Source organism: Macaca thibetana, chromosome 2, assembly GCF_024542745.1.
Source record: "Macaca thibetana thibetana isolate TM-01 chromosome 2, ASM2454274v1, whole genome shotgun sequence".
In the NCBI taxonomy this organism is placed as follows: Eukaryota; Metazoa; Chordata; class Mammalia; order Primates; family Cercopithecidae; genus Macaca; species Macaca thibetana.
The window spans coordinates 148,021,620-148,040,394 of record NC_065579.1 but is presented as its reverse complement, the minus strand read 5'-3'; the positions used below and the strand labels follow the sequence as shown (position 1 = coordinate 148,040,394).

At 47.9% G+C, this 18,775-nt stretch overlaps 1 protein-coding gene across 5 annotated transcripts in view; it reads left to right on the top strand.

The window, feature by feature from the left end:
- CHCHD6 (coiled-coil-helix-coiled-coil-helix domain containing 6) overlaps positions 1 to 18,775 on the top strand; it is a 238,033-nt gene that overhangs the window by 28,124 nt on the left and 191,134 nt on the right. For all 5 annotated transcript variants that reach the window (XM_050781747.1, XM_050781743.1, XM_050781746.1 and 2 more), the window contains exon 4: positions 977 to 1,121. In XM_050781747.1, the coding sequence (XP_050637704.1) occupies positions 977 to 1,121 (145 nt within the window). The remainder of the gene's footprint in view (positions 1 to 976; positions 1,122 to 18,775) is intronic.

Below are 18,775 nucleotides of genomic sequence, written 5' to 3'. Positions count from 1 at the left end.
AAAAAAGCCAACTACTAACCTGAACCCCGCTTTTTTGGTACTTTTAAACATTTTCAAAATGGTAAATTAATACATGCTAATGAAAGATTTAAAAATTTATCAAGTGAAAAAATCACCCATAGACTCATCATCTCAAGACAACCACTATTAATATTTTGGAGTATTTCATGTTCTTCTCCACCCAGAATCCCCTACCCACTGTTTAGGGTTATTTTTTGAAAGTCATAGATAATTTCATATCTTGCTATTTTCACTTCGTATCATAATGATTTGTCATTAGTTTCACCTGCTTTATAAGCAGTTTTATTACTAAAAGCATTTATTGGTTCTCAGTTTTTAGATTTAACCTACAGACAAATGAAAGACTATATTTTCTAGTGGTGATGTCATAGATCATTATATGATCACACCATATTTACTTTAGCTTGACCTTGATTTTGGGACATTTAGGTTGCTTGCATTTTTGTCACTATAATAAATAATACTGTTAAGAGCATCTCAGCACTAATAACTTTTTTCTTCTCTATAGGATTATTTTACTAGGCAGAATGCCCAGAAATAGGTCAAAGGGTAGGAACATATTCAGAATGAAGAGTTAAATGTTCAAAACAGAGGACTACTACCATCTCCAATCTTCAAGCTCTCAAGTGGAGGCAATCCGTGGATTGAGCCCCTCCCTGAGACTCTCACTGGGCATGGGGCTGCCTACTTGGCCAGGTCTCCTCCTGTTCCTGAGCTGTGTTGTCCTGGCTCAGTGTCATTGTCTCCCCTTGTCTGGGGAGCTGTCAGTGATGCCTGAGCTCAGGCGTGGAATGATGGGGCGTGTGGTTTTACAGCACTCTCTCCTTTCCTGGCCGGCTGCTGGCTGGTTTCAGCGTTTCCCTGGCAGCTGAAGTGAGTGCGCAGACCTTGTCTTGGCTATGGGCTGCCCGTCATGTCATCTGCATCTGTTTCTCCTCATCTTTCTTCTGCACAGGTGTGAACAGGAGCATGCTGCTGTCCAGGATAAGCTCTTCCAGGTGGCAAAGACGGAAAGAGAGGCTGCCACCAAGCACTCCAAGGCATCCCTGCCCATGGGTGAAGGCAGCATCAGCCATGAGGAGCAGAAGTCAGTCCGGCTGGTGAGTGCAGATTTTCCCTGAACTAGCCTTCTGAGCTGGGCAGCACCCGGGGAAAGAGGGGGTGGGCCCTGGCACCTGGTTAGTCTGAAGCCCTGCTGGCTCAGGCTGCCCCTGGGATGTGCTCGGCTTCACCTCTGTGGAAAAGGGTCTTTTGGGAGCCAGGAACTTGGGTTCTCCCAGCCCTGGCTCTGTCAGTGATTTGCTTTGCTGCCTTTGGCATGTTTTTTCAGTCTCTGTGGCCTCAAGTCTATACAGTAAGGGACTAGATCACTTGACAGTCTCATTCAGCTCTGAAACTTCACAGATGTCAGGGCTGCAGTGGTATGTGTTTCGGGAGGGTGTGAGGAGAGATGACTAGAGGCCTGGAGCCATGTAATATATGACAGGGAGGGCATCATCTTTAGAGTTAGGTAGGCTGGGTGCAAATCCTGGACACCCTGTCTGTGAGCCTTGCTCGAAGATCATGATGCTCACACACAGGACTGCCCAGGGAATCAGAGGAGATAGTATTTGTCCAGGACTTAGCGCATGCCAGCAGACTGTGGGAGTGCACTATTGTTATTGTCATTAATACATTTAAGTGATGGGTGGCTATTAGGATATTTTTGCTTAAGTGCAGCATTTATTTTGCAACATGAGAAGTCTCAAAGTGCCCCCAGGGTTGACTAATTCAGTGGCTCACTAGCATCATCATAGACGTGGTGCTTCTCTTCCTGCCACTCTGCCATCCACAGTGTGCCAGTGCATCCTAGGGAGGCTGTCCCCATGGTTAATAAAGGCTGTTACTGCCCCACAAGTCCCATGCAGACAGTAAAACCCTCAGTAGAAGAAGAGAGGCTATGCCGGCCCTTATGTCTCTATCACAAGGATAACTTTCCTAGAAGCTCCTGGCAGAATTCCTCTTACATCACACTGACTTGAATTGTACCAGGTGCCCATGGCTAAGCCAGTCCTCAGCAGAGGGGATACAGAGGGCTCCACTGGCTGCAGCTAGGGCTCTTTTCTAGTCACATTAGGGAGATTGCGCATCCAGCCAGAATTAGAACTGACAGCAAGGAATTTGGGGGAGGGAAGCATGGCTGTGGGCGGCATCTAATAACATCTGCTGGAGGTTTGAGACCAGGAACAGCCTTGCCCTACTTTAGGTGGGTAGCCTGGTACACACGGTGTGGCCTAGAAGGGGGTTGAACATGATGTGAGAGCATCATTTGGGATTGTGCTCTCCTGGGAGGGGAAGGCAGACATGCTGGCTGGGCACAGGCCTTAGCTTACTAATTTGATGACTACACAAATGTTTGAAGTGTGCAGTGGGCACATAAATGCACGTTGAACCAGGCCTTCTGGGAAATACAAACAATGTAGGATCCTAGCCCTCAGGAAGTTTTAGTCTGTGGAGAAGACAAGCACTGACTTGTGCTTTGAAAAAGGCCAGTTTGGTTACAGTAGTTGTTAAATTGAGGAAAAGATTTGGAAATGCAAATGTGTAAGCTGCTGGTGGATCAGAGCTGGTAGATCAGAGAAGGCATTTAACCTCAGCCTTAAAGGATGAGGGGCAGCTGGGCTGAGACAGGCGGGTGTTAAGGAGGTGATCAGATCCAGTGAGAAGAGTGAGGTTTGAAGCCAGATTTTAGAAGGCCTTGGATGTGCTGAGGAGTTAACTCTCAAAGTAGCCCACAGTGATCCTGAAACAGTCAGTGGTTGCTGAAGTTTGTAAGGATGGGAGTGATGAGATCTGACTTGTGCTTTTAGAACCCTGTGGCATCCTGGTGAGGAATCAGTTGATACAGTGAGAAACTGGGGCCAGGGCATGCCTTCAGAGGCTCTTAGAGTCAGTCTCTGAGAGGCAGATCGGTTGTTACTCCTCTGCAGGTAGCCTGACAACCAAGTTAGAAGGACCCCTATCCTGGAGATGAAGGGTTAATCAGTATGGCATGAGCAGAAAAAGTTGGCCACCTCTAGAGATGGAAGATCACAACTTACAGGTCTGCTGTCTCTTCGTTCTCACCTGGAATGTATTAATTACAGTGAAAGAGAATTCACGGCTTCCCATTCTTCCTCCTGCAAAGGAGGTTGAGCGCCGCTTTCTCAGGACTGTCCCTTGGGGAAGAACTTGATTTCCCCGCCCCACCCCAGGTCTCTAGATGGATAATAATCTCCTTTTCTGAGCCAGACTTCTTAGGGAATTGTGACGTAAGTTACTTCCTTCATTTTAAAAACATTTAACTGCTTTCATGGGCATTCTCATTTTCTGAATGCTCAGCATTCATTTCTCCATGCAACTGGTGTTCCAGTTTCCTTCTGGGAGTGTTCCTGTTTCTTGCTGTGTGTAGACTTGGTGGGACTGTAATTCCTCCATGGAAGCTGAATCTGGGCACAGTGCAAGCTCAGCCAGCTTGCACCTCATGCCTGAGGACCTTCAGTTCTGAGTGAGTACAGAGGAATGATGGGAGGCCAGGATGGGAGTTCCTCGTTGTCTCCCAGGTGTTGCGATCAGCCCCTTCATGCTATGAGGTTGTATCTTTTGCCGTCTTCTACACTTTCAGTGTACCATTGGTTTCTGTCTGGTCCTCCTGCCTTCTTGAGGTTTGGATCGTCCACTGATGACCTGCCAATTAACTCTCCTTTGCTTAAGTTAGGTGGAGTTGGCTTCTACTGCTTGATGCTCTTGGAAATGCATTTCCTATAGGAGGTGCTACAGAAGATGATGTTGAAGGTGTACAATCATATTCAGTACTCAGTACAAAGGACGAGAAGGGAAGATGGTGCTTGGCATTGTTCCATAAGTTAACAGAGACCCAAGGCAGTCAACTAAATGCTGAGCAGATGCTATGACCATCGCTTCTAAAGAAGGGGGCTCCCTTTTGGTTGGTATGGTTGGGCAGTGCTTTTAGTGGAGGTAAAACTATATTTTCAAAACTATATTCTGGAAGATTTAAATAAGAGGAGAAAGATGGAGAGAAGAACCTTACAAAAGCAGGGAAATTCTTCTTTCCTCTCCTGAGTTGTCCACATGGAAAGATTGAAGGAGGTGGCTAGTTGGCAGCCTGCTGTGTGGGGTGCTGAAGGGCCTGGTGGTGTGGCAGTGTGTGGATCACAGCACATCCTCCTAGCCCTCTGGGAGGGTTGGACCCTGAGATGGATCTTGCATGGTTGCTGGCAGAATGAGTTGTCTGCCCATTCTTCCTAGGTGCCTTCTCCACTACCCCTACTGTAGTCCTCCCTGTGAACCTGTAGCCTCATCTAGAGGATTTCCTGTTGTACTGAGTGCCACTTAACATGTAGTGTGCTCTTCCATACTGTTCACTTGCTTCTGACTTTTTCCAATATTGATTTTAAAATCCTCTTCTGCATAAGGGATTGGTCCAGCTTATTATTGGGAAAAGTTCACAAAACTAATGACAAGGAATGGTAATAATTTTTCTGACCTACTTCTGATGACAGAAGTGTTTCCCTTTCCCATCTAGTGCAGCAGTGATGAACTGTTCTGTGCGTGTCGATGCATGTTTGCTGTCACTGGTGGTGTCCTGGTTCTGGTCTGAGTGAAGGCCATGGGTGTCACTGGATCCTGTGAGAGGTGTTTCTCCCTCTGAGTTGATGAAGAAGCTAGGAGTCCAAATCAAACATTCTGGGAAGAAATAAAAAGAACAGTGCTGTTGATCTGAGTCTTCTGATGGGTGGAGCCTTAAAAATCCAATGGATGGAGTAATCAAGTCCTGGCTGAGGCTTTATTTTAGGTGAGAATGAGATTTACAACCTTGCCTGTTGCTTTTCTGGCACATATTATTAGTTGTATAAGAGTACAGTACACCTGATAGAAAGCAAAAACTTTCTTGGCTGGGCACGGTGGCTCACGCCTGTAATCTCAGCACTTTGGGAGGCTGAGGTGGGTGGATCACTTGAGGTCAGGAGTTCGAGACCAGCCTGACCAACACGGTGAAACCCCATCTCTAGTAAAAATACAAAGTTAGCTGGGCCTGGTGGCGCATGCCTGTAATCCCAGCTACTTGGGAGGCTGAGGCAGGAGAATCACTTGAACCCGGGAGGTGGAGTTTGCAGTGAGCTGAATCGCACCATTGCACTCCAGCCTGGGCAAAAGAGCGAGACTCTGTCTAAAGAAAAAAAAAAACTAGAAAGTAAAAACTTTCTTTTCTTTGTTGCTGAGCAATTCTTTTATTATTTTATGATGTGTGAGTATATATATATATATATATATATATATACACACACACAAATGCACACACACACACTCTGTATTCCTGTTATATGTTAGGTACTGGGTTAATTTCCTAATAAATGGAAATAAGAGACAGCTTCTGACCTTGAGAAGATGTGTTTATTAGGAGAATTAAAATTCCCAGAATTGACCACATAGTGTTGCAAGGGTCATCCCAGAAGGACAGGAAGACACTCGAGGAGCAAGGAGGCAGTACCACCTGACACTTCCTGGTAGGATGGGAATGAATTCTAAGAGGAGGTGACATGTGAGCTGGATCTTGAAGAATGAATAGAACTTGCCAGGTGGAGAGGAGGGAGGAAGGATGCTGCAGATAGGGAGCACTCTTGAGCAAAGGCCACGCTTTGGGAGAGGATGAGGTCTTTGGCTGGATTATAGGAAGCCGCAGGGTGTGGCAGCGGGGAGGCCAGAGGGGCCAGTGTAGGTGCAGTTGTGGAATGACATCCTGGAAGCCTGATGGGGAGCTCTGTGGAGCGGTTTTCTGAATCTTGAAAGAGATAAATGGGAGACAGCTGGACATTGATCACTAGGAAAATACTTCAGTGGCAAATCAAGAAGCTAAGGTCAAATCCTGCCACTGAAGATTTGGTAACAAGAGTGCTTCCCTCCCTGGACTTGCCCCTGTAACCTAAGGATCCACCAGGAGAGTAGCTGTCCTGTCCTGCTCTCCTGTTGGCAGAGGACTTTTGATCTCTCACTCTTTCATTCTCTTCAATGCCCAGATGCTCCAGGTAGCTGCCACCTTAGCTATGTGAACTGGATGCAGTTGGCTCTCCCTGTCCATGGATTTCTGTATCTGCAGATTCAACCCACTATAGATCAAAGTCCACAGATACAGAGGGCTCACTGTACTATGTCATTTTATGTAAGAGACTTGAGCATCCACAGATTCTGACGTCCGTGGAGGGTCCTGGAACCAATACTCTGTGGTTGACTGTATCATGATTTTAAGATGTTCAAAGTTTTTGAATTGCAATTTTCTAAAATTATGAGGAAGATGGAGGATTGATTTTGGCTTTATTACAGCTGTAGCCTTTCTTCCTAACAGTCCTCTGCTACATTTTTATTGTCTTATTCCTCAGATCATAAACTCCTTAAGAATAAGAACTGTGGTACGATCATTTTGGTCTTTGCAGCGCTGAGCAAATTTTAGACAGGCAGTGAATGGTGATTAAATGGCACATCTTGAGTAGGTGAGGGTGTGGAGGTGTAACTGCTTTGAAGCCCTCTGTGCAGTTGTCTGTTATCTTTCCCTTGTGATCCCATCACAGTGCCCCATTGCTAATAGTTGGAAGCAAGCACCCATCACAGCCTTTTATAGAAGGGGTGACAATTCAAAGGTCTGACCCTTTTCAAGCAATAAAACAAAACAAAGTTTAAAAAGGCTTTCATTATAATGATATCTGGGAGTCAACTAAAAAGTGATTTGTCTCCTCGTCAGAGTCTTACAGACTTTAGGTTTATCTTGCTTGGAACAAGGGAGAGAGTGGGCTTTGGGAACTCTGGTCTGAGGTTATGAAGTATACTACCTGACATTCAGCCAAGGCAGTCCTGATATCTGGGTCTAGCTGTTTGGCACGGCTGTTTTAGAAGTTTAGTGACCTGGGGACTCTGGTGGCCTTGTTCCTTATACCTCCTCCAGTGTGAGTGTTACGTGGAGATCTGAAAATCCTGTGGAGATCTGCATTGCCTGTGCTCAGGTGACTGGTAAAAGGTATAAACTGGTAGAAAAATCATGACATCCATAGCCCCTTTCTTTGCTTCCTTGTTTTACTTTTTCATCTCTTCTTTTGTCTACTGAGCTTAGTCTCTTGATTAGATCAGAGGTTAACATTTTCTGTAAAGAGCCAGATAGTAAATAATTTACTCTTTGCAGTCGCATGTGGTCTTTGCCACATATTCTTTGTTGTTGTTGTTGTTACAACCCTAAAAAATGTAAAAACCATTCTTAGCTCAGAGGCCATACAAAAAAAGGCTGTGTACTGGATTTGATTGGTCGGCAAAAAACCCCTCCTGGACTAGACTATGCAGCTTCAGAGGTTTTAATTTTTTAAGTCTCTCTGAATACCCAGGTGTCTCAAGAAACTAGAGGCGGGAGCACTGGTGGTGGTCCAAGTTGCTTAATGGCTGTTATTTCTTGTGAGAGGTTTCTTGTCTTGGTATTTGACAGCCTCAGTCTTCTGATATGTAAAATGAGAATTTTTCTAGAGACAGCCTAGTGGGCTGTATGGGAAAAGTCACTAACTTCTGCTTTAATTCCTGATTCTTTTATCATTTGGCTTTTTTTTATAGTTTCTGTTTCTCTGCTGAAATACCCCCAGCTCTTTACATGTGTTGCCCACCTGTAGATCCTCTAAACATAGTCTCGATTTGACAGTTCCAACACCTTGATCATCTCTAGGTTTGGTTCTGTTGACTATTTTCTCTCTTGATACTGGGTCACATTTGCTTGCAGTTATATGTGCTTTGTAGTTTTTGATTGGTGCTGGTCATCATATGCAGGAGACCAGTAGAAACTGAGGAAAATAGTGTTTATGCCCAGAAATGGCCACTCTCCTTCTTTTGACAGGCTATTAGTGTGGGAGGTTGAGTAGCCTAGTTGAGTAGAATATGGGCTGTAGTGTTGCCTCAGCTTCAGCCTTTTAATATGTGAGTGTGGGATCAAACCCATTCTGTTTGTCAGGGCTTAGGACCTGAGTACCTGAAGGGTTCGTCTAAGTTCTCCTGACTGGCCACCAGACTATTTTATGGGCCCTAATTGTCTTTGATTGAGGGTCCTTCCTTGTCCCTCCTGCAGCTGCAGACGACTGCTGCTTGGTGGTCAGTGGAAGGCCTGGAGTACCTATAGGCTTTCTCTCAGTTCTGCTGCTCTGCTCACAGACTTCAGCAGGCCCTGTGCACTGATGCCTTGGGTGAATATGTGGAGGGAAGGTGTCTCATTCAGTTCTCCTGCTTTATCTTTAAGAAAATAATTAGGAAAATTCTCATGACTGATACTAGAGTTAGTGCACCCTGTTTGTTGTCATCACCTTTAAAGCACCCTTCACACCCCAAAGAAAATGAAAAGGGCATAGTGATGGGACTGACCTCACTCCTGCTCTGAATGTCCAGGCCTGCATGGCTGCTAATGTATAGGGCTAGTCCTTCCACAGGATATGCAGGGGTCCACACACTGGGTAGAAAGGGCTGTGCCACACAGCTGCCCATCTGCATGCCCCATTCACCTTCACATTTGCTCAAAGAACAAGGGTGGCGGGTTATAGTTTAGAGAATTGGAATAATTAATTGGAAGGGACACTGTGAGGCCTCCTGGGTTCCCACTTAACCTGGCCTTGGTGTTATATGATGTGACAAATATTGGAGAAAGGAAAACTGTAGATGAGCTTACACGAAAACTGGCTTAATCTTTTTAGTTGATCACACACCAAAAATGAACTTTGATTTATTTCCTGTATATTTTATCTAAACTGAGGGTGGAGGAAGGCTGTAGAAACCAGACATGGTGTTCAGTCATGGGACTGAGAGTCTGGCATCTGTGTCCAGGGATGGCCCTCTGTTCATCACTACTGCAGTAGTGATGTCTGCCTTGGCCGGGTTGTTGTGAGAACCAAATGAGGAACAGATATGTACAATGCCTGGTGTCACAAAATGTTAGAAATGCTATCCTAGAGTGGTGTATTGAACAAACACGGGCTGTGAGGCTTCAGCTCTGTTCAGACGGCCCCCGTCACTGTGGTTCCTTCATGTTTCTATGATGCTTCCTTACCTGCAAGGCGAGGGGCAGGCAGTGCTGTGCGCTGTTAGGAAAGTTAGGATTTACTCTTCCTCCTTCACTTCCACCCATGTCTCCATGACAGAATTGTTGTGAACTGATTCTCAAAACAAATCAGTGATTTTTTTTTTTTCTTAAGGATGTGGAGTCAAGAAACAAGTGAGGTTCATGTATCTTCTGACTGGTTCTCTGGAGAGAGAGGCTGAATTCATTGGGGCGAGGGGGTCCTAGAAGCATTTTATTCATGGCCAGATGCCATGGGGCATCCCAGAGGTAAGGTGTGGGTGTGGAATGAGGCTGTTCCAACTTAACCCTGCTGTTGAAAGACTCTTTTGCCTGTCTCACCTGGCTCTCTGTTCATCTCACTGCCTGGCTTCCACACCTGGCTGTGCATCTGGATCACCTGGGAACTTGTTAAAAATGCAGATAATTGGATCCGATACTGAAACAACTGGATTAGACTCTTGGATGGCTTGACCCTGGAATCTGTATTTCTAACAGCCTCCCATGTGATTCTGGTACAGCAAGCCCAAAGTCAGTGCCTGGACTGATGCCCAGAGCCATTGACCCCGGAGTGGTTTTTGGCCCTTTTTGCAGTCCAGTCACCCCAGGGATGTGAAGTGCTCCTTCCAGGGATGTGGCTCCCTGTGGTCCTCAAGCCAGGAGGCTGTACTGTTTGAAAAGTGCACCAGGTGATTCTGATAGCCTCCCCTGCTTTGTCTCCCTCTCCCTGATTCAGCTCCTGCCTAGATGAATAGCTTTGTCGGGCTTATTGACGTCTAAGAGAAACAGATGCTCTTTTCTCTGCCAGGGACTGCTAGAGAAGAGAATCTGCTGTCTGTGTTACCACTCCCTTGGTGAGGGATCCAGGCCATCTGGGTTCAGCATTTTAGGGGATGGTAGTAAGACCTCTGATCCCGAATCCAAAGGGATGGCTGTGGGATGCAGGTGATACCAAGTGGCACTCATTGCACTCAGCAATAGCTCAGCTTATGTGAGAACCCAGAGCCTCAATTCTTTGCAGCAGCGGTAGCCATAGCTCAGATCATACTGGAGGCATGCAGCAGAAGCAAAATAAACCTTCTCGAGGGCTTGTGGGACTCTCAGGAGGGCTGCTGCTGGTCTGGTTACTACTTACTGCTGCCAAGTGGGCGCAACAGACCTGTGGGCTGAGCTTCCAGTATCTCCCCTGAGAAGACTGTTGTGTTCTTGTTTCCTGTCCACTTCATTAGGTGCATTGTGATGGTATCCTGGTGTTATGATTTGAATATTTGTCCTCTTCAAAACTCATGTTGAAATTTAATCCCCAATGTGGCAGTATCGAGAGGTTACTGGGTCATGAGGGCTCTGCCATGATGAATGGATTGAATCCAGTTGTGGATTCACGAGTTGATGGATTAAGGAATTACCATGGGAGCAGGACTGGCAGCTTTGTAGGAAGAGGAAGGGAGACCTGAGAGAGCACACTCAGCCCCCTCGCCACATGATGCCATGCATCACCTCGGGACTTCTCAGATAGTCCCAGCTAGCAAGAAGGTTCCCACCAGGTATAGCCCCATGACCTTGGACTTGTCAGCCTCTAGAACTATGAGAAATAAATTCTTTTTCTTTATCAATTACCCAGTTTCAGATACTCTGTTATAAGCAAGAGAAAATGGACTAAGATACTTAGGGTGGAAGAAATCCTGTTTTTTCCTTAACTGTTTCATACATTTTTAACCACCAGATAGGTGGTGGTCACCCTGGTAGTGGGGAGAAGGACGACGGGGAAGATGTGGGGTTGGGTGGAGAGGTGTCTGGGGGAGGGTGTTCATCAGGACAGGCCGGCCTGTGTGGTGTCATTGAGCAAGGAGAAGGTGAAAGGCAGTCTTCAGCTGTTTTGAACCCTGTGGGGAGCTTGTGGACTCCTCCTCTTTAAAGAAAGCTGTTGCTCTGTGGACTGCTCAGATTCAAGTGTTGGGATTTCAGAATCTCACTGTTCTAGAATGGCCCTGCTGTAGGAAGGGGGAGCCCAACATTTTTTGAGTAGTAGGAGATGTGCATGTGTACTCTTTGTTTAAGAAGCTGGAAGGACATGTGGGTTTTGCAACCTGGGCTTATTTGGATTTTGTGGAGCCTCCCCCATCACCAAATCACAGGTCTGCAGATGCCTTCACTTTTCTTTTCTCTGGCTATGGTGCCTGGCTCAGGCGACCTCTGCTATGTGCTGACAGAAGCTGGACATCCTCATTAGCTGCTAACTTTGTTAGGCAAATGGCTGATTGCGGTTCCATTCCTGGTGTCACTGCTTCTAATTAGCAGATCACATGTCTCTGAAAATGTCTGTTAGCACCCGGGATGAGCTAAAGAGGCTGACAGCTGGGGCTAGGGGCTGGAGAGAACTGCGCAGAAGTGCTTTCTCTTCAGCCTCTTGAGGGTCCAGGCTGCCGACCTCAGCTAGGCTCCTTGGCCTCTGAGTGCCCACTGGAGCCCAAGGGAACAGAGCAGCAGGCTTCCTTGAAAATTGCACCAACTGGAGGGGTGATCTGAGCCATCTGGGAGTGGCATCAGAGCAGCAAGTGACACCCTTCCTGACTTCCTACTTTGTTCTTGAGAGAAGCCCAGGCCAGTCTGAGAGTTTTGGAGTTTCTTGTTTTGAACAGAGTTCTTACGTGGTCATGTGTGAAACCTGATTGGATTGGTGCCATCCCTCCTGACTTGCGTCAGATGATGTGCACTGGCAGTGAGGGCATAGGCAGTCAGAGGAAGCATCATCACCCCTTCTGCTTGCTCTATACCCGCTCCTCTTCCTTCAGGTCAGTGCCCACCAGCCCTGCCACTCTTCTGTGTGTGGATCAAGTGGGGCAGCCCTTACAGCCCTAGGACAACCTGACAGCAGTATATTTTCCTTTTCTCTCCTGCCAGAGTGAAATTGGGCTGGTGCCTTCCCACTTCTATGCACGCCTCTAGGACGCCAGCAGGGCTGGGGAGAGGGGAGGGTCTTAGTTATTTTAAGTCTATTTATGCAATTTATTCACATGGTTTTTGGGGAGCTACTATTCTGCTTTTTCCTTTTTGTGGAAAAATGTTTTCAATTTGTCAATGAAGCAGATTGTGTTTGCCTTCTTGGGGAGATGCCATCGCTGGCTACTAGCAAGGTATAGAATCGAAAAGGGTTATTTGGCTGAGAAACATCAACAAGTGTTTGCAGGTGAAAAGTCCCAGATTATTTCCCTTACCTTTTGTCTACTCGGTGGGTGAGCCGGGACCCTATCTCCTGTGTGTTGGCTGTGAGCTGAGTGCTGTTGGGTAGACCAGTACATGCACCAGCTAGGAGGAGCTTTGGCTATGAGTGATGGAAGCCCAGTTGGCAGTGGCTTAAAGTGGAAGTGTATTCTTCCCATGAACAAGATACCAGGGGCAGCCATCTCAGGTGGTTATGGTAGCTTCATGCCTCAGAGGGATCCAGTCACCTCCTGTCCTTTTTTATCCCCCCCAAGACGGAGTCTCACTCTGACACCCAGGCTGGAGTGCAGTGGTGCAATCTCAGCTCACTGCAACCTCCGCCTCCTGGGTCCAAGCGATTCTCCTGCCTCAGCCTCCCCAGTAGCTGGGACTACAGGCGTGTGCCCCCACACCCAGCTAATTTTTATCTTTTTAGTAGAGGCAGGGTTTCACCATGTTGGCCAGGCTGGGACCTCCTGTCTTTTTGACTGGCTGTCCTCAGTGCAGCTCTCCTCATGGTGGCAGAGGGCTGCTGTGCCTTCAACCATCACATCAGTTTTCCAGGCAAGAAGAGAAGGAAGGGCTGAGAGTCTTGTTCTAGTGAGGTTTTATTATTTTATGTGGGTGTGGGAGAATTCCCTGGGAATTCTCATTGGCAGAACTGTGTTGCAGGGCCACCTCTAGCTACAAAAGGAGGGCTGGGATAGTGAGCAGTGTTACCTGGACATGTGACTGCCCCAAACAAAATCAGGATTATGTTATTTAAGAAGAGGGAAGAGGGACTGAATGCTGGTCAGGTGGTGAGAGCACTTTCTGTAACCTCGTGGCTTAGAAGGAGCCCAGCGTCTGGACTCTGTTACACCTGGGCTCAGATCCCCCAGGTGCTGTCTCTGTGACCCTGGACTCATTATTTAACCAAGTCTCAGTTTCCTCACATGTCAAATGGCACACCTCTCCTAGAGTTGTTAGCATGCTTTCGTAATATGTGAGCAAAGCCTTCAGCACATGGTCTGGCACATGGAAGGTGGTCAATACATTCTTTTCTTTCTGTTATGCCAAACTCCCCCAGAATGCACTAGGAGAGGAGCTGCACAGGTGACTAATAGAGTCTAAACGATAGAAGTGGGTAGTGATTTTCCACCGTGGCAAAGAAGGGATAGCGAACAGAGTGCTTTCGAGTGCAGGATCGCTGGCTGTTACCGGGTTGCTAATGTTCTAACCCTCCACCTTGGCTGGCTTCAGGCTTCAGAGGCCCCTGAGTACACCCCTCCCCGCCAGGTAGCCTTAATTCTAAAACAGACCTTCCAGATCCCGCTAGTTGTTCTTTCCTAACTCCCAAGGTTAATTTGTGCCTAGAGAGGAGATACAGCCATTCAGGGCTGCTGTCTCTGGGCTTGCATTCTTGCTGATGCCAGGACTGGCTTGTTTCGCTGACCTTGAGCTTGTGAGGGTGAGTGGGTAGGGAGCCCTGAGTGCTTGGCTCCCTGCCCACTTGGGTGTGTTCTTAGCAGAGTCAAGGCACTTCCCACCCCCTACACTTGGTGGTGTCTCCTCCTTCCTTATCAAATCTTGGCAAGGCTTCTCTGGAGGATTCTGGTACTCTCTTCTTGGCTATGACTTGGGTGGCTGGGCAGGGTGGCTAAGGGGTATTGCTGAGGAGAGTTAGAGGTGTGTGGCAAAGCCTTTTTCATGACACACATCAAGTAACAAAGCTCTGAGGCCGCTGGGACTAGACACACTGGGGGTGACAGTCTTTGTGGAAGGGCTTCTACTGAGAGCCTTTGCCCCTGCGCCCATGCCCACAGGGAAGGGAGCACCTGCACATCAGCCTCGCACAGCGGGCACGGCCTGGGCAGCCTTGCTGGGAAAGTCATGACTTTCCTTTTCTTGATGCTGACTTCCTGCTCTCTTTCCTCTTCCCCAGTTGATTGAGTGCCTTCCCTAACACACACAGCCTCTGGTGCTTTTTTTCCCTTGTGTGTAATGGTTCCCAAGAGGCCTGGCAGCCCTGCCCTGCCTCGGGCCTGCTCCTTTTCTACACCTCCCCTGGCAGCACTGGCGCTTGGTGTGCGAGTGCATCCAGCGCAGGATCCGCCCAAGAGCCTCTGTTCTTGAGGCTCCCAGGTGTCAGACAATGTTGAACACGGGGCCCATTCTCTAGCTGACTGGTCGGACACGATGTCGGCACCTTATCTTCATGCTGACACACACTGGACATTAATAGAAATACACCGCCATGTCACATGTGTGGAATTTCAAGCAGCTGGGAGGCGGGTACTTTCGATAGCCTATCGTGTGCTTAACCTCTTCCAAAGAGGTTTTTGATGAGAAATGAGTAGGGCTGTTAACTCCCGGCAGCCTGGCATGTGGCAGGTTTTCTTTTTTTTTCCTTTCCCCTTCTTGATTGTTCGCAGTGCTTCCTTAATCTTCACTCTGGAGGAGTGGGCTTGGCCGCTTCAGGACATTTTATTTAATCTGTGGCTGCACAGGCAGCTGCATGGTTGGTCTGGGTGCTGTGGGGCCGCAAGGTGGCCCGGGAGTACTGGGGGAGCCTCTCCTCAGCCTAAGTTGTCTGGCCCCGGGTTTTTTGCCCTGGTCTCAGCTTTCATGGCTGTGTACAGGGCTTTTGGGATCACTGGCTGCTTCTCTTCCGAGACAGCCTAAGCTTTTGGAGCTGTTTTTGTTTTTCCCATCATCTCATCTCCTTTCTCTCTCTCAGGAGCTGCTGGTGATGCCTCAGTTTCTCTAGCTGAGGTCCAAAGCCCAGGAAAAGATCTTTACTCGAATGATCTGGGTCTTGGTGTGGTCTTTGTAGTCGTGTGTGACTTTGTAGTTATCATAAGAGAGACTTGTATTTGCAGCTCATTTCTGCTGCTTCTCTGGGATATCTCCATACACGTTCAGTTTTCCCAGCTGTAAAGTGAGATGATAATGCAATTCATAAGATTAGTATGGGGTTTCAGTGAGATAAAATTAAGTGCCTAGGAGAATGTCTAGACTGCAGTAGGCTCACAACAGAAATTATACCTAAACATTTTCTTAGTGAGGCTAAAGGTGAAAAGCATTCATGGCCACTGGCTTCTGGATCACGCTTCTCAGTCTTCCTACTAGTAAGGCTGGTCTTTAACCTTATTCCAATTGGCATTTTCTTTCTGATAGCACTTCGTATATCAGAAATCTGCTTTACCATCGTCTTGGATTTCATCATGACTCAATTCTCAAGGCCCATCAGGTCTCGTGGCCTGACACGTCTCCCTGCCCTCAGGGTCAGTACTGACAGCTAGATATAGCCAGCACCTTCCTTCCCTTCATTTCCATGGCATTCCTCCATGCCCACGTTGCTGGATTATAGCCTTGGGTAAACCCCACCAGCTGGTTTCTCTGCATCCGGGCCTGGGCTCCTGGGGGCCGCTAGAGGCTGGATGAATGGGTTCTCGTGCAGTTCGTGCTCTCTGACCTCCTGGGCATTACCCTCTCTGCTGCTGCCTTCCTCTTGCTGTGTTCCAGCAGCACCCTCCTGTGCCCTCCCCACATCCACTTGTGAGTTCTCTCCGTCCTGGCCTCACCGCCCTCTCCTCCTTGCTTCCTCTCCTCCTAAAAGGGGCCTCTCTGCCAGTGACCTGGATCCTGGATCTAGCTCTTCCCCTCCTCTTAGAGAGTGCTCTGTTACTTCCCCACTTTCTGCTCAGATCTCCTTGTCTAAAACCAATAGCCCTTTCCCAAGCAGCCACTCTGGTTGTCTCCTGGCTCTTCCTTTTCCTTGCCATAGAGTGTCTTGGAATCATAGTGGTAAAGTCATAATCTTTATTCTCAAACTTATTACAATTTTGTGTGATCTCAGAAATTACCGTGATTGGCTGGGTGCGGTGGCTCACACCTGTAATCCCAGCACTTTGGGAAGCCGAGGCGGATGGATCATCTGAGGTCAGGAATTTGAGACCAGCCTGGGCAACACAGTGAAACCCCATCTCTACTAAAAATACAAAAATTAGCCGGGCATGGTGGTATGCACCTGTAATCTCAGCTACTTGGGAGGCTGAGGCAGGAGACTTGCTTGAACCTGGGAGGTGGAGGTTGCAGTGAGCCGAGATTGTGCCACTGCACTCTTGTCTGGATGACAGCGCAAGACTCCATCTCAAAAAAAAAAAAAAAAAAAAGAAAAGAAAAGAAAAGAAATTACCGTGATCTTCTTTCCAACAAATCTGATAACTTTCCTTCTTCACATTTCCTTCAAGGGGTATTTATCACCAAGCAGCTACTCTTCCTTTAAATGTCCCTTGTGTGAGCCTCTGTGCCTTAGCTCTCCTGCCCCCTTTCTGCATGCTCCATCTGTCCGTTCAACACATGTTCCCTGAGCAGGGCTGTGGCCTGGTCTGGACTGGCCATCCAGAAGTGACCCGATCCTGACCCTGCCAAAGCCCCTGCTCCAGTTGGAGAAACAGATACCAAACAAGTAACTATTACCAGCTGAAATAAGCGTACTGCTGTAGAGAGAGAGTGATAGTGGTGCCTTAATTTAGATTGAGGTCAGCTAATGCTTCTCTGTGGAGCGGACATTTGAGCTGCGACCTAGAGTGTAAGTGGGAAGGAGACAGAGTGAGGAGGAGGAGCTCTGCAGTTTGTGGGGAGTGCGCCCCGGACTGGGTGGTGGGGAGCTCAGTGAGTGAAAGCAGCTGCCAGCAAGAAGGGTGTGAACAGTGGGCGGGGACTCATGGGCACTTACAGAAACTGGGTTTGAGAAGCAGCGGGGAGTATGTGAAAGGTTTTCATAGAAGTTCTGGGGAAGATGGCAGAGTGGGCAAGAGCAGAGGCAGGGAAATCAACAGGATTCCAAGAGCCCTTCAGAGAGATCATGGTGACCCAGACAAAGGACAGTGACAGTGTCTGGGGGAAGAATTATGTGTAGACAGAATTGATGCATTTGGTGAGGATGGGGCCTGTGGGGTGAGGAAGAAGGAAGTGTAGAGAATGACTCGGGTTTCTGGCCTGAGCCAGATGCCCTTTTTTGATAAGGAGACGCCTAGACTCCTCTCTGGCTTCCCTACCTCTGGGTCCTTCAATCAGTTATGGTCTAGATTGAGCTGCTGTAGCAGAGAGGCCCCCAGATACAGTGGCATACATAAGAAAGACTTGTTTCTTTTTCATGGAACTGTCTAAAGGTAGTCCAAGGCTAGTGGGAGCTCTGCCAGCCTCAGCAGCCTTGGATGCAAAGTGGTTGCTCCATTTCTCTCCAGTTCCTGAACAGTGTGAAGGGGACATGGGCCATGTGAGTGCATACCCATTTGGCTCTTTTATGGGCAAGACCAGAACTGGAGAGAAATGGAGCAACCACTTTGCTCCATTTGCCAATGATGGAACTGGGCTCCATCATTTCTGGACATATCTTGTTGGCTAGAAGATAGTCACATGACCACTGCTAGTGACAGGTTGTTTAGGAAATGTCTAGACAGTGTAGCTGGATGCCCAGCCAAAGCTCCATACCAAAGGAGGAGGAAAGAATGGCTATGGGGGGACAATTGGAAATCCACCACTGTTGTTTGTTGCCTCTTCGTTACCTCTTGAAAACTCCCACATCCACCTTGGCCCGATGTCTGTTCAGGGCTTCTGTTCTCTAGATGCTGGTTGGCCACACCTCTCCTGGTGCCTTCAGGGACCTCAAACTGAGGACGTCCAGTACAGAACCTGTCTTCTCTCCATACCTGGGCTTGAATCATTTACAAAACATTGAACAATTGGGATAGCTGCTCAATTCTCCATATTTAGCAGTGGAGAGGTCCTCGAGAAGGCACAATGCTGTTAATTCTGCCCAGACATTCATGGGGGTTGTTTCTGAGGAACAAGCAGGGAATATCCCACAGAGTTGTCTTTGACTATTTTCTCCTTGTACTCACCTGGCCTTCCAGGCAGCTGACCTCAGGGCTTCCGCCGAGACCCCAGATGTGTGTGTCTCTGTTTGGAAGATGATCTGTCAAGATGCCACCCGCGGCAAAGCACACAGCTCTTCCCCTGGCTGGCTGTCCAAAGTATGGCCCTGGCCAGACCTCAGAGAGGGACAGTGTTTTCCACCAGATCAGACAGAATTGGAGAGAAGTGCTCCAGAGTTGGCGACTCCCTCCTGGGAGTTGCTTCAGGATGAGGACTGAGATGGAGGTTGAGCCATGTGGCCTTTGGTGCTAGAGACTCTGCTAGGGGCTGGCCCTGGCTAGGCATGGCTGCCTCTGGGCCTGAGTCTTGAGTGCCTCGACACCCCTGGCATGAGAGGCAAGTTCCCAGAGCTTTCTCCCAAACCTCCCTGTAAATGAACAGACCCACCTAGCTTTAATGCTAATTCCTTTTGCAATGAGCCTGGACTTCCTTGTTTCCCAGTTAAAGCCAGCCCATTAACACTGCCCCATCTGTCACCATAAATGGAAAGTTTTTCTAACAGGTGGGCAGGCAGTTCTC